The sequence below is a fragment of the Salvelinus sp. IW2-2015 genome, linkage group LG4q.1:29 (genome assembly GCF_002910315.2).
Source record: "Salvelinus sp. IW2-2015 linkage group LG4q.1:29, ASM291031v2, whole genome shotgun sequence".
In the NCBI taxonomy this organism is placed as follows: domain Eukaryota; kingdom Metazoa; phylum Chordata; class Actinopteri; order Salmoniformes; family Salmonidae; genus Salvelinus; species Salvelinus sp. IW2-2015.
In genome coordinates this window covers 77,239,626-77,259,160 of record NC_036842.1, presented here as the reverse complement: position 1 = coordinate 77,259,160, position 19,535 = coordinate 77,239,626, and the positions used below count along the sequence as shown (strand labels likewise).

The following is a 19,535-nucleotide window of genomic DNA, read 5'->3' as shown; positions in this document are numbered from 1 at the left end:
TCTAATTCTTGGGGAGAGTGGCTTTGTGTTGGGGATTGTTTACTAATAGATTCAATGGTTGGTCTTCCAGTTGCTTTCTTTTGTCATTGAGCTGAATAGAAATACTCTTTGTCCACTGATGGTCCTGGCTGTATCGTGTGTGTGTGTGTGAGCTGTTTTGTCTGCAGGTCTCTTCTCAGCCTGTGTTCTTGGGGAGGTCTATAGAGCAGAGGATTCTGGGTGGCATCTTCCTTGTCCAGGAAGGCCTTTGTTTACGCAGCTCTCAAGATGCTCTCTGGGATGGCTCTGATTGTTGGTGGGGGTGGTCTGATGAATCATCTCACCTGATCTCTCTCTCACACACACACACAAACACATACACAAAAACACACGTATTTACTCACCATGAAATGCTTAGTCAATGTCACGAACCTGACTCATCTCATATTTCTTGATCAGTAATTTTTTTTGCTTCTCATTTTATGTTGCATTGCAACTTAAGTGGGCCCTTCCCACTGCACAGCCTACATGCCAGTGGCCCACAGGTGTCAGAGGCTATCAGGTTTGCAGTGTTTAGTGTGGTCATCTGTCCTTTTCATCTCACCACCTGGCTCCATCACCTGATCCCTGGTTAACAACCTGAAAGGATGACCCAGTGGAAAAATGTCACATTTTGCTAAGAGGCTGTTTTGAAGCTAGGGCCCTCACCTCTTCTCTCCCTCTGCACACAGTGTCACTATTGGGGAGAGCAGAGGGAGCACTGCACTTCCACTCATTACCACCCTTCCTGCTTTCTGATAAGATGCTACATCTCGATTCCAAGTATCTTAATTAGTTGACAGACTGAACTGTTTTGTTCTGTGATCCTATTCATATGATGTGYGGGCWTCTATCTTCACATTGTGTTCTGATGGATGAGCCATGGATGTAATGGGGTTAGTCCTGAAGATCTCGGTATTTACCTTATCTTGTAAATGGGTTGATTTTCTGATGCTGAATTGTCAAGGCTGGGCTACATTGTGTTGTAGCATTGCAGCTGAGTCTCGTGTAGTGATGGTGCACTGGGGGGACTTGGTCTAGGCTCCATGACGGTTTCTCAGTGTTCGATTGTGATCCGTCCCTAGAGAGGTTTCTCTTACCATCATCGCTCCATTAAAAATCTATCCCTGCAATGGGCTTGTGGCTCTGCCAATATGGATCCTTTAACCTATTAAGTGTTTTAGTTGCGGGAGTGGCGACGCAGGAGGTCCACTCTTAAGTTCTTCATCCTCGAAAGAGGATGTGTGGGGCCGAGAGCGGGACAGTTATTTGTGTATTCAGGTGGGAAGGTGGTCTACCTTTCCTCAAAAGAGTGGCAAAGAGTAGCATACTACTATCAAGTCAATGCTGAATACAATGAGTTGTGTTCTACCCCAAGGTACAGTATACACTGAGTGTACAAAAAATTAGGAACACCTGCTCTTTCCATGACTGACCAAGCGAAAGCTATGATCCTGTATTGATGTCACTTGTTAAATCCCCTTAAATCAGTGTAGATGAAGGGGAGGAGACATGTTAAAGAAGGATGTTTAATCCTTGAGGCAATTGAGACATGGATTGTGTATGTGTGCCATTCAGTGAGTGAATGGGCAATACAAAAGATTTAAGTGCCTTTGAACAGGGTATGGTAGTAGGTGCCAGGTGCACCGGTTTGAGTGTGCAAAGAACTGCAACGCTACTAGGTTTTCCAGCTTGCGCCCTCAGTAAGATGTCATGTAAGATTATCCTCATGGTCCAGGCAGAGCTCTAGAGTTTCAAGAGGAACTGTTAATTTCCCCAGCTCGAGGTGGCTGTGAGCTATATATAACCCTACACATGTTCATGTAGCACCCCTTGAGCAAAAGGGCACAGCCATACAGAGATTTAGTGGAGTAGGTCATCAGACAGGGCTGTGGCCGAAGACTGAGTGTTTAAGACTTTTTAATATGCGTCACCATTTCAAAAGTGCTTACACAAGGGGTTGACTCCTACATTCTTGACCTCTGTTATGTTAGAATTCTGGATCAATTCATTCATTTAAAAAAAATCCAGACTATGTGTTTACTGTAGTGGTGGGGTTTTGGAGACTGTGTATGACTGCTGTAGCGGTGTGTGCGCTTTAACCGTGTGTGTGCACTGTAACAGTGTTGGTGTGTGTGTGTGTGTGTACACTTAAGGGGCTAATTAAGACTGGTAGAGAGACTCATTGTGCTCTGGCCCTAATTACCAAACTGAGAGTCAGAAAGAGAGGAGAGGGTATGGCTGGCACCGGGCACTGCCACAGGGAGATCTCTGCCGTGTGTGTGCATCCCATGTGATGGTGTCCTCCTTTGGTAGTAGCTAGACAAACACCACAGGACTGATCCCTACAGACAACAAGTGGTCCTGGAGTCAGYAGGCAGGGCTGCATCAAATATTCATCTCCCCATGTATGTCTGGATTATTAATCAGCCTCTGACAGTCTAGATTGTCAGTGAATGGCACAGCTATGTCTCCCCTCACCCATAGAGGAGTGTGTAAAAAGCTCCTCTTACCAATAACAATTCAAATCTGCCTAGACTGCCACTATTGGCTCTTTCCAATGTGGGCACGTCTCAAGGAGATGTCATATTATGTGACTTACATGTAATGGCACATTAGCGTTGAACTGTTATTCTCATGATAATTCAACCATCCATGATACGAMGTGGAAACTATGTACTGTACTTGGTGGTGCTGTTTGAAGCTATTGTCTCAAAGCATTCCTTTCTGTTGAACCCTGACGCCTTTCACTTTCACTTCTTCACCACAGAAACTAGTTTCTCTCCCTGGAATCCCAGGGGTTTTTCTTTCAGACTGCTCCTACACTCTTATGCCCTTGGCTTTGTCAGAGGAAAAAATCTCAGGAACCACATTGGTGTGATGTATATCTATCTTCTGAGATGCACAGCATAAGTAAAAAGATGTCCTAGAATGTGCCAATTGTAACTGTAATATATTGATGGGCAGCTGGTGGGGAGACTGGAGAGTCTGGCTACAGGGTCATTCAGATAGATGGGCAGTGTAATGGGGGAGGTGGAACAGGTGAGGAGAGGGGGAGCACAAAGGGGCTGGGATGGTTTGGACAGGGGAGGAGGAGTAATCGTCACTGTCTCCCGGATTGTCCCACCTTGAGCTGGGCGATTTTATATCGTGGATACTGGTTTGCAGGTATGGATCCAAATCCCATCTTTAATGATATTTTGATACAGTGCTAAATTATAAGTTCTACAAATTGAACTACTTCACTGTCTGTTTTGTTCTAGTTTGGTTGAGTATAAAGCCCATTGAAACCACATAGAACTCATTTGTTGCCATTCAAGGGCCATGCTCTATATGTTTAGAACTTAAATTATTCAGTAGCAGAAAATACCGCCATACTGTCAAAACATTTGAGAAATATTGTGATATCGCTTAGGCCCACCCTGTCCATTCTGTTGATTTGGTTGTGCCTCTCATTTCCTATGATGTTGTCCACCTTTCTTCCAGGACACACAACCCAGTAAGAATGATCTGCCTGCCACTAAATCTCCATGTTGAAAAGGCAACAACGACCTGTGTGCAAGAAGTCATTTCCCCTGTTTTCTCAGAGGGATAGAGCAAAGCTGCAGCTTTTCTCTCTGAGCCAGACCTCTATCACTGTAGAATGTATCACTTCTTTTTATTCTGTTACAGCCTTCTGCTGCAGGAGATAACACTACAGTAGCCCAGGGTATCTCCAGGCTCAGCCAAGAGACTCCTCAAAACATGACCTCCACCTCAGCTGCTCTATTAGCTAGTATATGCCCAGTATCTGGCTATGTTAGAGCACAGTGTGTGCATAAACGAGAAGTGTGTGTTTTTTTTTTACTGAATTCATTTACAGGGAAGAAGGAAGCTAAATGTTTGCCCACACGATTGAGAGGTTGTGGTAATCCCCTCCTGTAGTGTTAGAATTATAGCCATCGGGTTGTTTTTCGCAAGCCTGTGAGTGTTGACATTGGTCTAGCCGATCTAGAGAGCTACCTGTTTCCATGAAACCCCTTGGCAGTCTGGTATAGAGCCTGTTGGAACAGCTGTGCAGGAGAAGCCCTGAGGGGTTTGGAGCAGTGTAGAACAAACCAGAGGGCAGTTGCTCTGTCAGCAAGCAAGAAGCCTTCCTTCAATCATTAACATCAGTGACCCAACAGTCCACTCATCAAGGCACCCTGGTCTCTCTTTCTCTCTCTCTCTCTCTCACACACACACACACACAGGGGCTCTAGATTAGCAGAGGTGCATGACGTTCAATGAATACACTACCACATCAAGGGACAAATATAGGAGTTTACTTGGAGTGTTTCTGTTGCCTTTGACTCCCTGCCACTGCATTAGCCTTGTAAATGGGGTGTTTTTTTGATGGTGTGTATCCTGCTGTCATCAATCTGTCCAGAGTCCAGGTTGGTGTYCCTAGTTACTCCTCTCGGAACACTGCAGCACCTGTGCAGGCATATTAGTGTGTGTGGACTGTACAGTGTGTGTACAGTTTTTTTTTAGCACATTAAGGAGTAACAGGGCTTCATGGAGCTAAAACTGTAAAGGAGGACAGGACGTTRGTGTAGGCTAGGGGATGCTGTGTTTGAATGTGTCAGGGAATACATTTACATTTACATTTAAGTCATTTAGCAGACGCTCTTATCCAGAGCGACTTACAAATTGGACAAAAAGCACCTGACCTGTAAGGGATATTTCTGAGAGCAGTGAAGAGGTAGGGTGGGTCAGTCCGGTGGTTGTTTGGTCAAGAAGGTTGTGGTGTAGTGTATTAAAGGAGTAGGATGCTTACATCCGGTAGAAGATCCAGGGTATGTTTGTTAGCAAGTCATCTGTGTGGGCAATGTTCCCTCWAATTTTTTCCGGCACTGAGCAAATTTCAGGTCCGCTAAGCGCAAACTTGAACATTGTGACAGTCGCCAAGTAGGCTGCTGTGGCTATTTGATCATGATGTAGGCCTACCAGAGTTGCCTACCATAAACAATGGAGACAAATGCATCCCATAACATTTTAACATGGAAATAGCTGTTCTGTCAGTAGCAGCAAATGTGTGGTGTAAAATGTAAACCTATATTCCATGAGACTTTKGRAAAAAAACATGCAGGGGTTGACATTAACCGGTTTATCCACTTGTCCTTCAGACAAGGAGGTGACTGAAAATGTTGTGGTGGCTGATGCAAGAAACCACTTTACAAAATAGTCATTATTATTTGCATACCATTATTAGAGAAACAGACAAGCTATGCTACCCTCTGCCTCTTGGCTACTTAGCTTATTCAAGACCGTCTCAATGCAACACTGCCCCTTTAAGACAAAAAAAGCTCTTTACCTGACTCGCTTTTCAAWGATGGTTAGAAATGCACACATTTTGTGCTCCTGTTGGAAGCAACCAATTGTTGACAAGAAAATGGCTAACTGGACTAAACTCACTAATTAGCAAACAATATGAACAAATGTGCACAGGTGGCTACATGCAGCTCTCACYTTGATATCAAAACAAGCGCATCTACTCATGACCGCTAATGCTTTAAATACAGTCCAGTTCAAAGTGARTCGCACAGATCCATATATTGCAATGGCTATTTGCAAATGGGCCTACTACAGCTCTGATTGGTTATGGCGCACCGGTCTGTGTAGAGTACGGCCTGAGTCATGCCGGTCAATGCAATACACTCCTACTCCAATGTGCTCTCTTGCACAGATAGTTTTGCACACTAAATCTTTTATAGTTAGTTTTCTTTTGGTATGTTTCATTGAAAGTGGCTAATATTGTGTTGATTCGAGCACAATTCCCACAGTAGAGTGAAATGTTGATACTCTTAACTGAAGTGAAAATTCTAGAAAGTTGAGTGAAGTTCATGCTCGTGCTTTTCTGCGTTGTCTGATATTTCTTCTGCACAGCAGTTTGAGGAGCTGTGCAGGCGCGCAGCTTAGAGGAATGTGTGTGTGGGTACAGTAGAAGATAAAGGGTAGGGCAGATCCATACACTGGGTTGCAGTGGGAGGAGGTGTGAGTTGGTTGGCTGTCCCATATCTTTAAAAAAAATCTTGGTCAAGAGCTATTGGACAAGGGAGGCTCTTCTATAAACCTGTCATGATAAATTACAGGGGCAAAGAATAGTCCTTTTTATTGTGGTCAGTTTACCCTTTCACTGACTCTTCATCACTTTATTCTGTCTTGCCGTAGAGAAGTGGTCATGAGAAGGATATGTAGGCTGACTGATGGTAAGCTGCTGAGTGTATACCAACAACATCGCCCTTATGACTCCCCACTGCTGCTGTTTGGCTCATGTCCTCTRGAATTTCACTGGCCAGCGTGTGTGCGTGCGTATGTATGGTTCGTGCAGCTTACTTGACAGTTGACACCCTGCCCCAGCCTGTCAGCCACGAGAGAGGGTACAGTGGCTGGACTTTAGCKGAGTGTCTCTTTTAGCCACGCTACACTATCCAGTTCACTGGGGTAGGGGGTTTTAGCTTGTCAAATCAGAAGCCTACTGGTTGGCTAAGTTTACTGAGGCTGCACCTGTGATGCGTGTGCTGAGATCTTATGGGATAATTACAAATTGATAGCTTTCTGTTAGCTGTTTTTGTTTTAGGGCACTGATGTTCTATGAGTGAACCACTGTTCTGTAGGTTTGGGTGACACACTAACTGTGTGTTGTGACACATGGAGCAATACCATCACCAGTATGTCCTTTGTGTCATCTAGGCTACATTCATATCTGATGATCTGTTGGAATAACTTAGTGTCCATGGTTATCTCTGAATCTCTGTCAGACACGCTCCATTCTGCAATCTGTTGCAGTGAGAGACTGGACGTGTACATACTGTTCAACTCGACACCTCACTGTGTCAGGGTCTCAATACTCTTACTTTGCTCCCTCCCTCTCCATCACTGATCGGTGAATGGATTGGATACAGTAGATTTCCACCACATAGCTCTCACCTGTCGTGTTCTGGCCTCTCAGATCAGTGGTCAAAACAGGCTGAAGGATGCATTYTAAAGGATTCCCACAGACCGCCTGTGTGTTTTGAGTCCCTCTCTCTCCAGTCATGTCAGACAAGTTATTTTTATTTACATGTAACCTTTATTTAGCTAGGCAAGTCCGTTAAGAACAAATTCTTATTTACAAGGATGGCCTACCCCGGCCAAACCAGGATGATGCTGGGCCAATTGTGCGCCACCCTATGKGACTCCCAATCACGGCCAGGTGTGATACAGCCGGRACAGGATGAGGAAAGGATGTGTTCTGGAAGAGAACAGGGCCTGGTCCAACTGGATCATATTCACTAGGAGACATATGTAAGCAGGCAGGAAAAACGGGGAGGGACCTACCTTGTCCAATAACRAGCGCTCGTTTTTGTTGAAAACATTTTCCGTTGCAAAACTAATGAATTCGGCCCGAGTTGTTTAATGAGAGCCCCTGATTTATGACAGGGTAGCCCTGTGTAATTGCTKCGCCGGACCCAACCACTGAGGGGGGCGACAAGAGGTACACCTGGGAGTCCTAAAACCCTCTGACTGACTGCACGGCTTCCCCTTCTCTGTTCTCTCCTCTGAACTCACTGACCCCAGTGGCTATCACTGCTGCAGTGCCACAAAGTACACTCAACGYGGTGTGCAGATATCTATTTTCTATGGAACATATCAGAGAAATTATGGATGTTCAATTTTTTTGCGTTCGTTGTCCATTTTAACATTTGCCAATATWTAATGCGTCAAGAATTTGTATTTTATTAGTTTCCCTATTAGCCGCTGCGAAAGAACCAGCAACTCTTACTGGGGTTCATTGACGTCACCAGATCGGGGCTTTAACCCCAAAATGATTTTGTCTCAGCCCGAGTCTTTTTCCCTGCTGGGACGGTGTAAAACAAACTAGGATACACTGCATTACACACTGCAATGACTACTCCAATCATGAGCCCTTGTCTGCCCTGTGTCATGTAAAACATCTTCCCAGCGTGGAGTAGTTCCCAATCGTTCTGATTGTGACATGTTGTAAAATGTTCCCAGTTCAATAATTGCACGTGCGTATGTGGATGGCTGAGCTCGTGTGGATGTTTCATGATTTTCAATCATGTTAGGTGCCTGTATTTGTACATATTATCTACAAAAGTTCTGTGTCCCCCCCACTCTACAGTTAATACAAGCGTACTGCTAATGTGAGTTTACGCAGTTCCAACATAATCCAAGGGATAGCAGCCTAAAATCCCAATCCTGCTATATTGCACATACCTAGAACATTATTTAATGCAAAACATACATTTGTGGTCTAGGCTGACACCCTTTGGGAGACAAAGGAGACAAAGGACTAAGGAGACAAAKCCATTTTGTATATTTTGTATTGTAATTTGCACTGTATGTATTTGACTTAGCCTACATACATACAGACAATATCTGTGTGACAATTAAAATGTATGTAGTTCTGTCCTTGAGCTGTTCTTGTCTATTAATGTTCTGTATTATGTAATGTTTCATACTYTGTGTGGACCCCAGCAGGGACGTCACAGAACCTCCGGGGCTCAGCCCTGAAGATCTGGGGCTGACTCTGGGGAAGAGGGGAGTTTGATCCCCGAGCAACCGAAATTAAGCGCCCCCGCACTCTTTGCATCGCCGGCTTGCCATGAACTTTTTGCAGAAACATAACAATGTTGCATATCTCACTGCTTTCTTCCATGCGCTGTGCTCTCCTGATGCCAAATAATCAACACTTAATATTAATTCAATGGGTTGTGGTCAGTAAACCCATTTTAATAATATTTATAAAAATCTATTAGCAAGTACAAATTACAAGTGCATAACTATATGGTAATTTTCAAGCCTCATGTTGATGTCAGTCACATTACTGCTAACTAATGTGTAGTAAGGTGWTTTATCTGTTTTTATTGCTATCTTGTCATACATGGGATGGCAGAGTTCCATGTAGCCATGGCTCTATTTAATACTTTGCGTTTCTCAGTCTGTTGTGGGACTGTGAAGARACCTCTGATTGCATGTCGATGAGTGTCCGAACTGTGTGCTAACTTTTTGAACAGACAGTTCAGTACCTTCAACACCTCSCACAAAGACCAATTTGAGATGCAGTCATTCTCTCCTCAACTTTGAGGCAGGAGAGATTGACATGCATGTCAAAGTGCAATACGTGCTGCTTTGTTACGGACCGACTGCAAATTGCYTATGTCCCTCTGCCGCACATGACTACACAGCTGGGAAGTATTCCAGGTGCGACAAAACTAAGTCCTGTAGGACATGTCTAGTCGACTGAGATGTGAAGAAGGCAGAGCAATGTCCTATCATGGACAGACCTCTTCCCATTTCTGGAGTGAAGTGGCTTCTTTGCTGCTCTTCTTGACACCAGGCCATCCTCAAAGTCTTCGCCTCACTGTGCGTGCAGATGCACTCACACCTGCCTGCTGCCATTCCTGAGCAAGCTCTGTACTGGGGGTGCCCCGATCCCGCAGCTGAATCAACTTTAGGAGACGGTCCTGGCGCTTGCTGGACTTTCTTGGGCGCCCTGAAGCCTTCTTCACAACGATTGAACCGCTCTCCTTGAAGTTCTTGATGATCTGATAAATGGTTGATTTAGGTGCAATCTTACTGGCAGCAATATCCTTGCCTGTGAAGCCATTTTGACGGCACGTGTTTCCTTGCAGGTAACCATGGTTGACAGAGGAAGAACAATGATTCCAAGCACCACCCTCCTTTTGAAGCTTCCAGTCTGTTATTCGAACTCAATCAGCATGACAGAGTGATCTCCAGCCTTGTCCTCGTCAACACTCACACCTGTGTTAACGCTGTTGGGGACCAGGGGGTGCTATTTTCACTTTTGGGGAAAAATCGTATGATTTTTAAACGCCTCGTACTCAATTTCTTGCTCGTACAATATGCATATTATTATTACTATTGGATAGAAAACGTCTCTAGTTTCTAAAAACGTTTGAATTATTTTCTCTAAGTGAAACAGAACTCCTTTTACAGACCATTTCCTAACCGGAAGTGAGATTTCCAAAAGCGAACTCTCTCTTCAAAGAGCTTGTCTATAAAGGGCATGTCACTTATGACTGTAGAAACACGTCATAGATCGCCTTCGCCTGGGTGTCATGCGGAAGTGAGAGAAGAAATCAGTTGATTATCTCGATCAGGGACTGAACACAACCTCTTGGACTGAGACGTGCGCACTTTTTTTTTTCCCTGGGCGCGAAGTTAGGACCTGTACTCGGCTCATGGAAGAACCTTTTAAAGGTGAATATGATCTCTGGGCTTCGATTTTCTTTGATACATGTCACAATATCATCCTAAAGTATGTTTTTTTCAATATAGTTTAATTATATTATTGAAATTTATTCTGGACTTAAGACGTGATGCGTCGCAAGAATTGGTTCAATGAACGAGAAGGTTAGCAAAGCAGCGGCCAGTGTGCTTGCTAATTCTGAAGGGAAATCGTTCGTTATGGATCCAAATAAGTCGGTTCTGAACAAAGGACCCCTTGGAGAACATTCTGATGGAAGATCAACAAAGATAAGGACCCCAATTTGGGATGGCTATTTCATATATATCTGTCGGACTGTGCTATGCTACGTTTGCCTTGAGCCAATGCTGTTGTGATGTTAGCTATTGTAGTAAGCTAAATATGACGATATATTGTGTTTTCGCTGTAAAACACTTCAAAAATCGGAAATATTGGCTATATTTCACAAGATAATTTGTCTTTCATTAGCTATCCACCATCATATTTGTTCTGAAATGTTTATATGATGTGTAATTAGTAGTTGACGTTGGTGTCTGTATTTCTGGCTACTCCCGTGCGATTTCTGACTGTAGCTGTGATGGTGGCTATGATGGTAGCAGTAATGTAAAACTGATTTATAGCTAAAATATGCACATTTTTCGAACAAAACATAGATTTATTGTGTAACATGTTATAGGACCTGTCATCTGAGGGAGTTTTTTCTAGGTTATTTAGGTTGGTTCTAGTTGGTTTCTAGGTTAGTTAGGTTAGCTTACTTGCATGCTACCGTTGCTGTGAACAAATGTCTGTCTGTCTTTTGTATTTGGTGGTGAACTACATAAATATATGTGGTGTTTTCGCTGTAAAAACTTCAACAATCGAAAATATTGTCTGTATTCACAAGATATTTTTGTCTTTCATTAGCTATCCACCATATTTTGTCTGAAATGTTTTATGATGTGTAATTAGGTAGTTGGTGTCTATTTACTCTGGCTACTCCGTGCGATTTCTGACTGTAGCTATTGATGGTAGCAGTAATGTAAACTGAATTTATAGCTAAAATATGCAATTTTTTTTTGAACAAAACATAGTTTATTGTGTAACATGTTATAGGACTGTCATCTGAGGTAGTTTTTTCTAGGTTATTTAGGTTGGTTCTAGGTTAGTTAGGTTGGCTTGTGCATGCTACCTGCAGCCTACTTGTGCTGTGAAAAAATGTCTGTCTGTCTTTTGTATTTGGTGGTACCTAACATAAATATATGTGGTGTTTTCCTTGTAAACAATTTTAAAAATCGGACATGTTGGATGGATTGACAAAGATGTTTATCTTTCAAATGCTGTATTGGACTTGTTAATGTGGTGAAAGTTAAATATTTAACAAAAAGAAATTGAATTTGCCGCTCTGCTTTTTCAATGGAATGTGGGAGAGTGCCGCTAGCGGCACCCTGGCCAAACGGTTAACCTTTCAGTGATACCCAGCCCGGATCCGGGAGAAGAAAAAAAAGCTGACTAGCATAGCCTAGCCTAACGGGACAGGGAATAATATCATGAAATCACAAGTCAATACAGCAAATGGAAAGATAAAATCTTGTGAATCCAGCCATCATTCTCGATTTTAAAAATGTTTTACAGCGAAAACACTATGTATTTATATTAGCTAACCACAATAGCCAAACACACAACGGCATGTTTTCACCATGTTTCCACCGCATAGGTAGCTTTCACAAAACCCACAAATAGAGATCAAATTAATCACTAACCTTGACAACTTCATCAGATGACAGTCTCTATAACATCATGTTATACAATACAATTTATGTTTTGTTCCGAAAATGTGCATATTTATAGCTACAAATCCTGGTTTTACATTGCAGCCACCATCACAAATAGCACCAAAGCAGCCAGAATAATTAGAGAGCAATGTAAATACATAAATACTCATCAATAAAACATTTATGAAAAATACATGGTGTACAGCAAATGAAAAGATAAACATCTTGTGAATCCAGCCAATATTTCAGATTTTAAGTGTTTTACAGCGAAAACACAATATAGAATTATAATTAGCTTACCACAATATAGCCAAACACACAAAAACATTTATTCACCGCCAACATAGCTTTTGCAAAAACCAGCAATAGATATAAAATTAATCACTACACTTTGGACACTTCATCAGATGACAGTCTTATAACATCATGTTTATACAATAATTTCTGTTTTGTTTCGAAAATGTGCATATTTAGAGCTGCAAATCGTGGTTATACATTGTGAATACGTAGCAACAATTCACCAGAATGTCCAGAGATATTTTGGACACTCACCTAATCTAACCAAAGAACTCATCATAAACTTTACATAAAAATACTTGTTGTATGGCAAATGAAAGATACACTGGTTCTTAATGCAACCGCTGTGTTAGATTTTTAAAAATAACTTTACCACAACATACAGCATGCATTATTGTGAGACAGCGCTCACCTATTCTCCGCCGTGTTGGATTCAACATATTACACAGAAATACGAAATAACATCATAAATTGTCTTACTTTTGCTGATCTTCCATCAGAATGTTGTGCAAGGAGTCCTAGGTCCAGAAAAAATCGTTGTTTGGTTTTAGAATGTCCATTTCTTCTGTCGAATTAGCAACTTTGGCTAGCATTGTGGCGYGAACATGCCCATCAACTCTTGGCGCTTGGAACAAAAAATTCCCAAATTCCCAATAAACGTCAAATAAACTGGTCAAACTATGTTGAAAATCCTACTTTATGATGTTCTTCTCATATGTATCCAATAAAATGAGAGCCAGAGCAATTCGTAGTGTATACCGAATGCTTTTCAGAAGACAATGTGAGGTTCCCTGGTGCGCAGTTCAATACTGACAAAAGAGCGGACCTGTCACTCCAAGCTCTCATTCGGTCTCAGATCAAGCTAGACACCCCATTCAACCTTCTACGGCCTGTTGACATCTAGTGGAAGGCGTATGAAGTGCATACAGATCCATAAATAAAAGCCAGTTGAATAGGCAGGCCCTGACACAGAGCCTCATTTTCAGATTTTTCACTTCCTGTATGGAAGTTTGCTGCCAAATGAGTTCTGTTTTACTCACCAGATAGTTTAAGAAACTTCAGAGTGTTTTCTATCCAATAGTAATAATAATATGCATATTGTATGATCTAGAACAGAGTACGAGGCCGTTTAATTTGGGCACGATTTTTTCCAAARKKRAAAMMRSSSCCCCCCCTATTCACTTAACTAGAGAATCACTGACATGTCAGCTGGTCCTTTTGTGGCAGGGCTGAAATGCAGTGGAAATGTTTTTTGGGATTCAGTTCATTTGCATGGCAAAGAGGGACTTTGCWATTAATTGCATTTCATCTGATCACTCTTCATAACATTCTGGGAGTATATGCAAATTGCCATCATACAAACTGAGGCAGCAGACTTTGTGAAAATTTATATTTGTCATTCTCAACTTTTGGCCACGACTATACTGTCTACACTCCGTCTGTTTTTATTAATTCTTATTTTWATTTTTTTCATGTCAACATCTTTAACCATTGGAATTTCTGATTACTAAGAATTCCGTGACGCAGTTAGCTTTTTCAGCTGGACCGCATGTTTGTGTCCTGGATTTCTGCAAAAAAACAAAACAATAGTTAGCATAATTGCTAACAGAGCAAGTTAAYGCTAGAGTCAAAACAACAGTGGTATGTGTCTACGTCTGGGCTCAAATGTGCTAGGTGTGAGATCTATGCAAGAGAAACAAAATAAGGTGGCACTGATATATTTTGGAACAGACAATTTTTTAAATTTATCATCAAGCAGATTTGGGAAGAGATTCTCTGGCTGCTAGCTGAGCTGTGGGRAAAACAAGATGTACTTTGATGCAGACAAGGCACACACAATTTCAGTTCTAAATGCCTCCTACAGCCAAGGGGTCGATGAGTCGGGCGGTACTGACCTGCTCCAATCCACTGGACAGATGGAAAGCTCAACTCCGCGGCCAGTGGGAGACTGGACAYTGGCAMGGTGGAGGTTGGGTGGGAGGCAGTCTGGTCGGCCTCCATATATTCTAGAAGATCAGATCCCGCTATTAAACAGATTCGCTCTGCTGGTGGCGGACATACCTGCTCCGGGAGTCAGTGCTAATCCTGGGAGTACACCAACAGCCAGCAGCCATCCAGGGGTGCTGACCAAAGGAAACAAGGTCTTGGGCCCTCCATCTCCCCGATGATTCCGAAGCCATCCGCTGCTACTGGTACATGTGCGGTGAGTCAAGCTGGCATGAGTTGAAGCACACCACCTCCTCCTTGCCCGGGGCAGGCCCATTCTTCCTTCCCCATCGGATTCAATCACGACCACCATCATTGTGGGCAGCTCGATGGTGTGAATTTTTTAACTTTATTTTTTGGCCTGCCTGTGGGCCCACCAAGGTCCACTGTCACCCAGGTGCCCATGTCCAAGACATCAACTCCTTCCTGCCCTCAGTTTTAGACAACTATTCTAATATTGTCACCATTGGCACTCACGTTGGATTTAACGACATTGGTTTTCGGCAATCTGAGCAACCAAAGGACTTCAACATTCTCTTGGACACCCTTGTTTGCACAGGGAAGAGAACACTAAAGCTGCACTGAAGTCTAAAAAAAACGCTCCCATAATCTTCTTAATATAAATTTATTTCAGTCATTTGTGTCTGTGCCGAGCATGTTGAGTGCCCTTCCCTATAAGCATGCTGAAAGTCTGTTAATTAGTTTTCTATAAAATAACTTTGATCAAACACAATTTTTTTCGGAAAGTTTGCTAAGCACATGTAACAGGCTGATTGGTTGGCTGTTTGAACCATTAAAGGGTGCTCTGCTATTCTCGGGTAGTGGAATGACCTTTGCCTCCCTCCATGTCGGAGGGCACACACTGTTTTCGAGGCTAAAATTGAAGATGTGGCAAACAGGAGTCACAATGTATTCCGCTACCAACCTCCGCAATTTACCATCCAGGTTGTTGGTACCAGGTAGTTTTCACCTCTTCCACCCCCACTTTGTGGAACTCAACTACAGTGCTCGTCTTTCGTTATTTGGTCCGTTATGCATGAATATGAAGGCTCAGTATTTGTTGTTTGTATGTCATGCCTAATATTAGCTAACTTATCAACAAAAAATGTATTAAAGTGGTTGGCAATATGAAAGGGTTTTGTTATGAACAAGCCATCTGCCTCAATGACGACGGTTGGAGTGTAGTTAGGTTTTTTGCCTGGAATTTCATGTGAAGTACTTGAGTGTTTTACAATCATTCTTTTATATAATTTATCTTTGTTCCATAGTATAGTTTCTTATTTTTGTTTAGTTACATGATTTCTCAATTTACTGTATGTTTGCCAGTCCTCTGTTGTCAGACCTATTTGCTATTCCCTTTGCCTCATCCCTCTCAGCCATACMGTTTCAACTAATCATCTATCCATGGGGGAATTTGGCAGTTCTAACAGTCAGKTTCTTGATGGGCGCAAGCCTATCAGTAACCAGAAGAAGCATCGTACTCAACTGTCATTAAGGGGCTATTCAAATGCTCTGCTCACGTGCTACACACATGCTTTCAGAGAAACAGCGCCTCTATGCTGTATAAAAAACACGAGGCTTCCGATTTGTGAGGTAGGCATCAATGAGGAGCACTCTGTGTCAAACCTCTCCCTCTCTGTGTCTCTCTCTCTCTCTCGTGTTGTGTGGGAGTGGATTGGAACATTGAGTACCTTCAACACATTTGACATTCCTCTAAGAGGGACTCAAACTCAGCTGCCCTAAACACACATACACATCTCACCTCTGGGCAGAGGTGGTGGTTAACAGAATAGTGAGGTAGGAGTTCAGGGAAGCTAATGTCAAACAGAACACGTGCCAATGAATAGACATCTAAGAACAGAAAATATGGTCAAATGTATGAACCTTTCTCTTCCCTCTACCCCTCCTATCTGCTGCTCTCTCCTCTCTCTCTCTCACAGCAGTGTGTGTGGGGAGCAGTGAGGATGACGGAGTACAAGTTGGTGGTGGTGGGGGCTGGAGGTGTGGGGAAGAGTGCACTCACCATCCAGCTCATCCARAACCACTTTGTGGATGAATACGACCCCACCATAGAGGTATGTACTGTGAATTTTTAAAATGTAACTAGGCAAGTCAGTTGAGAACAAATTCTTATTTACAATGACCGCCTACCCTGGCCAAACCCTAACCCGGACGATGCTGGGCCAATTTTGTGCCGCCCTATGGGACTCCCAATCACGGCTTGTTGTGATACACCCTGGAATCGAACCAGGGTCTCTAGTAGGGATGCACTGACATTACATTTTTTGCCCRATACGATATCCAATATTTTCCTTGCCAAAAAAACTGATACCGGTAACCGATATTTCAAATTTTAGTGGCGTTTTTTATTTAGCAATTATTGTACAGTTAAATTGTTGAAACAAACACACTGACCACAAAGTTATTTTGTTGGCATTTACATATGTCCACATTACCAGTAAAACATAATCAAAACCTATTTCTTTCACTTACTTGCTGTGCTGTTTCGTTGTTCAGTCGTTTCATTCTCAACCAGGATTTCATACAAGTTTCAGCTGTCTGTCCGTAGCTCTCTTCCTCGGTGCGCACTGTCACTGTGTCCATTTCCATCTTGTCCAACTGTGTCTAACATTTCACGTAATCCCTGTTTCTTGTCTGCATCGAAGTAGCGGTCCTTGTACCCACCGACTCGCTTGTTCACAGCCTCTAGTGGAGTACTTTTGCAAGTTTTAACTGCCGATACAGACTGTGGAGTTTTGTTGAGCAGACGTTTCAATGCCATGACAGAGGGTATCACGTCTGCTGCAGACGCAGTTGATTAGCTTATTTCTTGAGTCAGTTGTTCAAATAGCGCTAGGAGTGTGTTCATGTTTACAGGTTTCAAACATGTTCTCAAATGCCATTGAAATGGCAGCAGCGWTATGAGAACCAGCACATTCTTGAGCATGCAATACGGCTTTCCTCAGTGTGAAATCCTCGTCGACCCTCTGTGCTGTCAGACTCAGCATGCTCATGGGGCTRACATCGCTGGTCCAAATGTCAGTCGTGAAGCTAATAGCAGTGACGCCCATAGTAAGTAGCTCAAGGATGTGCGTTTCAACAATACTGTGTAACTCCGGTAGGGCAACATCTGAAAAATAGCGCCTACTTGGTAGTGTGTACCGGGGCTCAAGGTGCTCGACCAGTCGGCGAAAGCCAACATCATCCACGACAGAGAACAGTTGATTGTCAAGGGCAATGAATTCCATTATCTTGGTGTTAATGGATTTTGCCTTTGAGTTGTCTCGCTGAAATGTTCTTACTCTTTCAAATGACTGCTCGACTTGAACTTGTTTAGTTGTTGGGAGTGTGMGCTTAGTTTTTTTCTTCTACTTTTGTTCTAAGTAGTCGCTGAACATCTGGGGGTGATGCACTTTTAAATTAGTAATTAGGTTTGTGGTATTGAAAGATTTCACTTTCTCCCCTCAGGTAATAATAGCAGCACAAATGTTGCATATAGCCTTTTTTGTTATTTTCCTTTGAAACTTCAAAATAGATCCACACAGCAGATGTGGGCTAGGTTAGGAATGCTGTGTTGCACGTGTACCTCTGTATTTTTCGTGCCGTCATTACGTTATATAGATATGCACATCAGCTTTGACATCGGTTTTGCACAACGGTGTTAAACTAGACATCGGGCGATGTTGGCATTTTTCGTTAATATTCCGATATGCTTACCGATATAGCGTGCATCCCTAGTCTGTAGTGACTCTACTAGCATTGAGATGCAGTGCCTTAGACCACTGCGCCTCTCGGGAGCCCAAATGCGTGTGCGCGTTTCCAGAGCTGTGGTTGATGTCATGCTAATGTGGCCCCTCCCCTGGTCTGTAGTGAACAGAGTAGAGTAGGCTAGTGTGACTACTGGCTCACTGGAGAGACCACTTAACTACCAGATCTCATTACCAAACAGGCTACTCATTATCAATTAAATTCTCCAAATGTCAGATTTTYTTTTGTTATTATAATTTAAAACATTTTTTACTACACCGCTACTCCTAATTTAGTTCCTCTCCGTTCACTATAAGATATTTTTAAAGACCGAGAGGGAACAAGAGTTTGCTTTCTCTTCTCTCCCTCTCTCTCTYTGTCACCACGCCTGCCTCTGGMCAGACAATGTCCTTTTTGTGTGTGCATTCCTGGCCCCTATGCACTAGCACACAGACCCTGCACCCTGTGTCTGTGTGTTGGGACACTAAACCTTGGCCCTGCAACTCTGCCCCCTTTGATACCACTACCTCTTCTATGGCCAGTCACACAGCATGGCTAGTCACACAGCACGCATGTGTGCCTGTGTGTGAGAGAGATTATCAATCAGGTCCCAGATCCAGACTCATGCTTTAAGCCTAGTCAACAGACGTGTAAATGGTTGGTTAGTTAGTATATTGAACACGCATCAATGGATTTCAGCTTATACTTCATTAGCGCATTCATTGCAGATTGTAGGGTGTTCACCCATAAAAGGATTCATTCATTACAGATTGTAGGGTGTTCACCCATAAAAGGATTCATTCATTACAGATTGTAGGGTGTTCACCCATAAAGGATTCATTCATTACAGATTGTGGGTGTTCACCCATAAAAGATTCATTCATTACAGATTGTAGGGTGTTCACCCATAAAGGATTCATTCATTACAGATTGTAGGGTGTTCACCCATAAAGGATTCATTCATTACAGATTGTAGGGTGTTCACCCATGAAAGGATTCATTCATTACAGATTGTAGGGTGTTCACCCATAAAAGGATTCATTCATTCAAGGTTCAATACAAATGTGTCATTCCATAGAGAATTCAGAAAATAATAATCCAAAAACCATGTCTACCATATATGGTTCAAACGTTACAGAAGATTTCTCTGAGAATTTAGCATGTTTAGAGTGAATTTAATGTCATCACTGGAATGTCATGAAGTGCTGACTGCCCAATAGAACTCTAACATGCTGCCCAGACCGCACACGCGCAAGTTGATTTTGTCCCCCACACAGACGTAATCAGGACACAGGTTGAAATATAAAACAAATCTGAACCAATTATATTAACTTGGACAAGTCGAAAAGCATTAAACATTTTGGCAATTTAGCTAGCTTGCTGTTGCTAGCTGCTTGCTGTTGCTAGCTAGCTTGCTGTGTGCTAGCTAGCTTGCTGTTGCTAGCTAGCTTGCTGTCTAAATTGGATATAAACATTGGGTT

General features: G+C 42.7%; 1 protein-coding gene across 1 annotated transcript in view; it reads left to right on the top strand.

Moving 5' to 3' along the window:
• The window catches only part of LOC111962576 (GTPase HRas), a 32,118-nt gene that overhangs the window by 1,781 nt on the left and 10,802 nt on the right, over window positions 1-19,535 (top strand). The window contains exons 2-3 of the mRNA XM_070439829.1: window positions 16,248-16,400; window positions 17,307-17,379. Coding sequence (XP_070295930.1) covers window positions 16,272-16,400; window positions 17,307-17,379 — 202 coding nt within the window. The 5' untranslated portion in view covers window positions 16,248-16,271. The remainder of the gene's footprint in view (window positions 1-16,247; window positions 16,401-17,306; window positions 17,380-19,535) is intronic.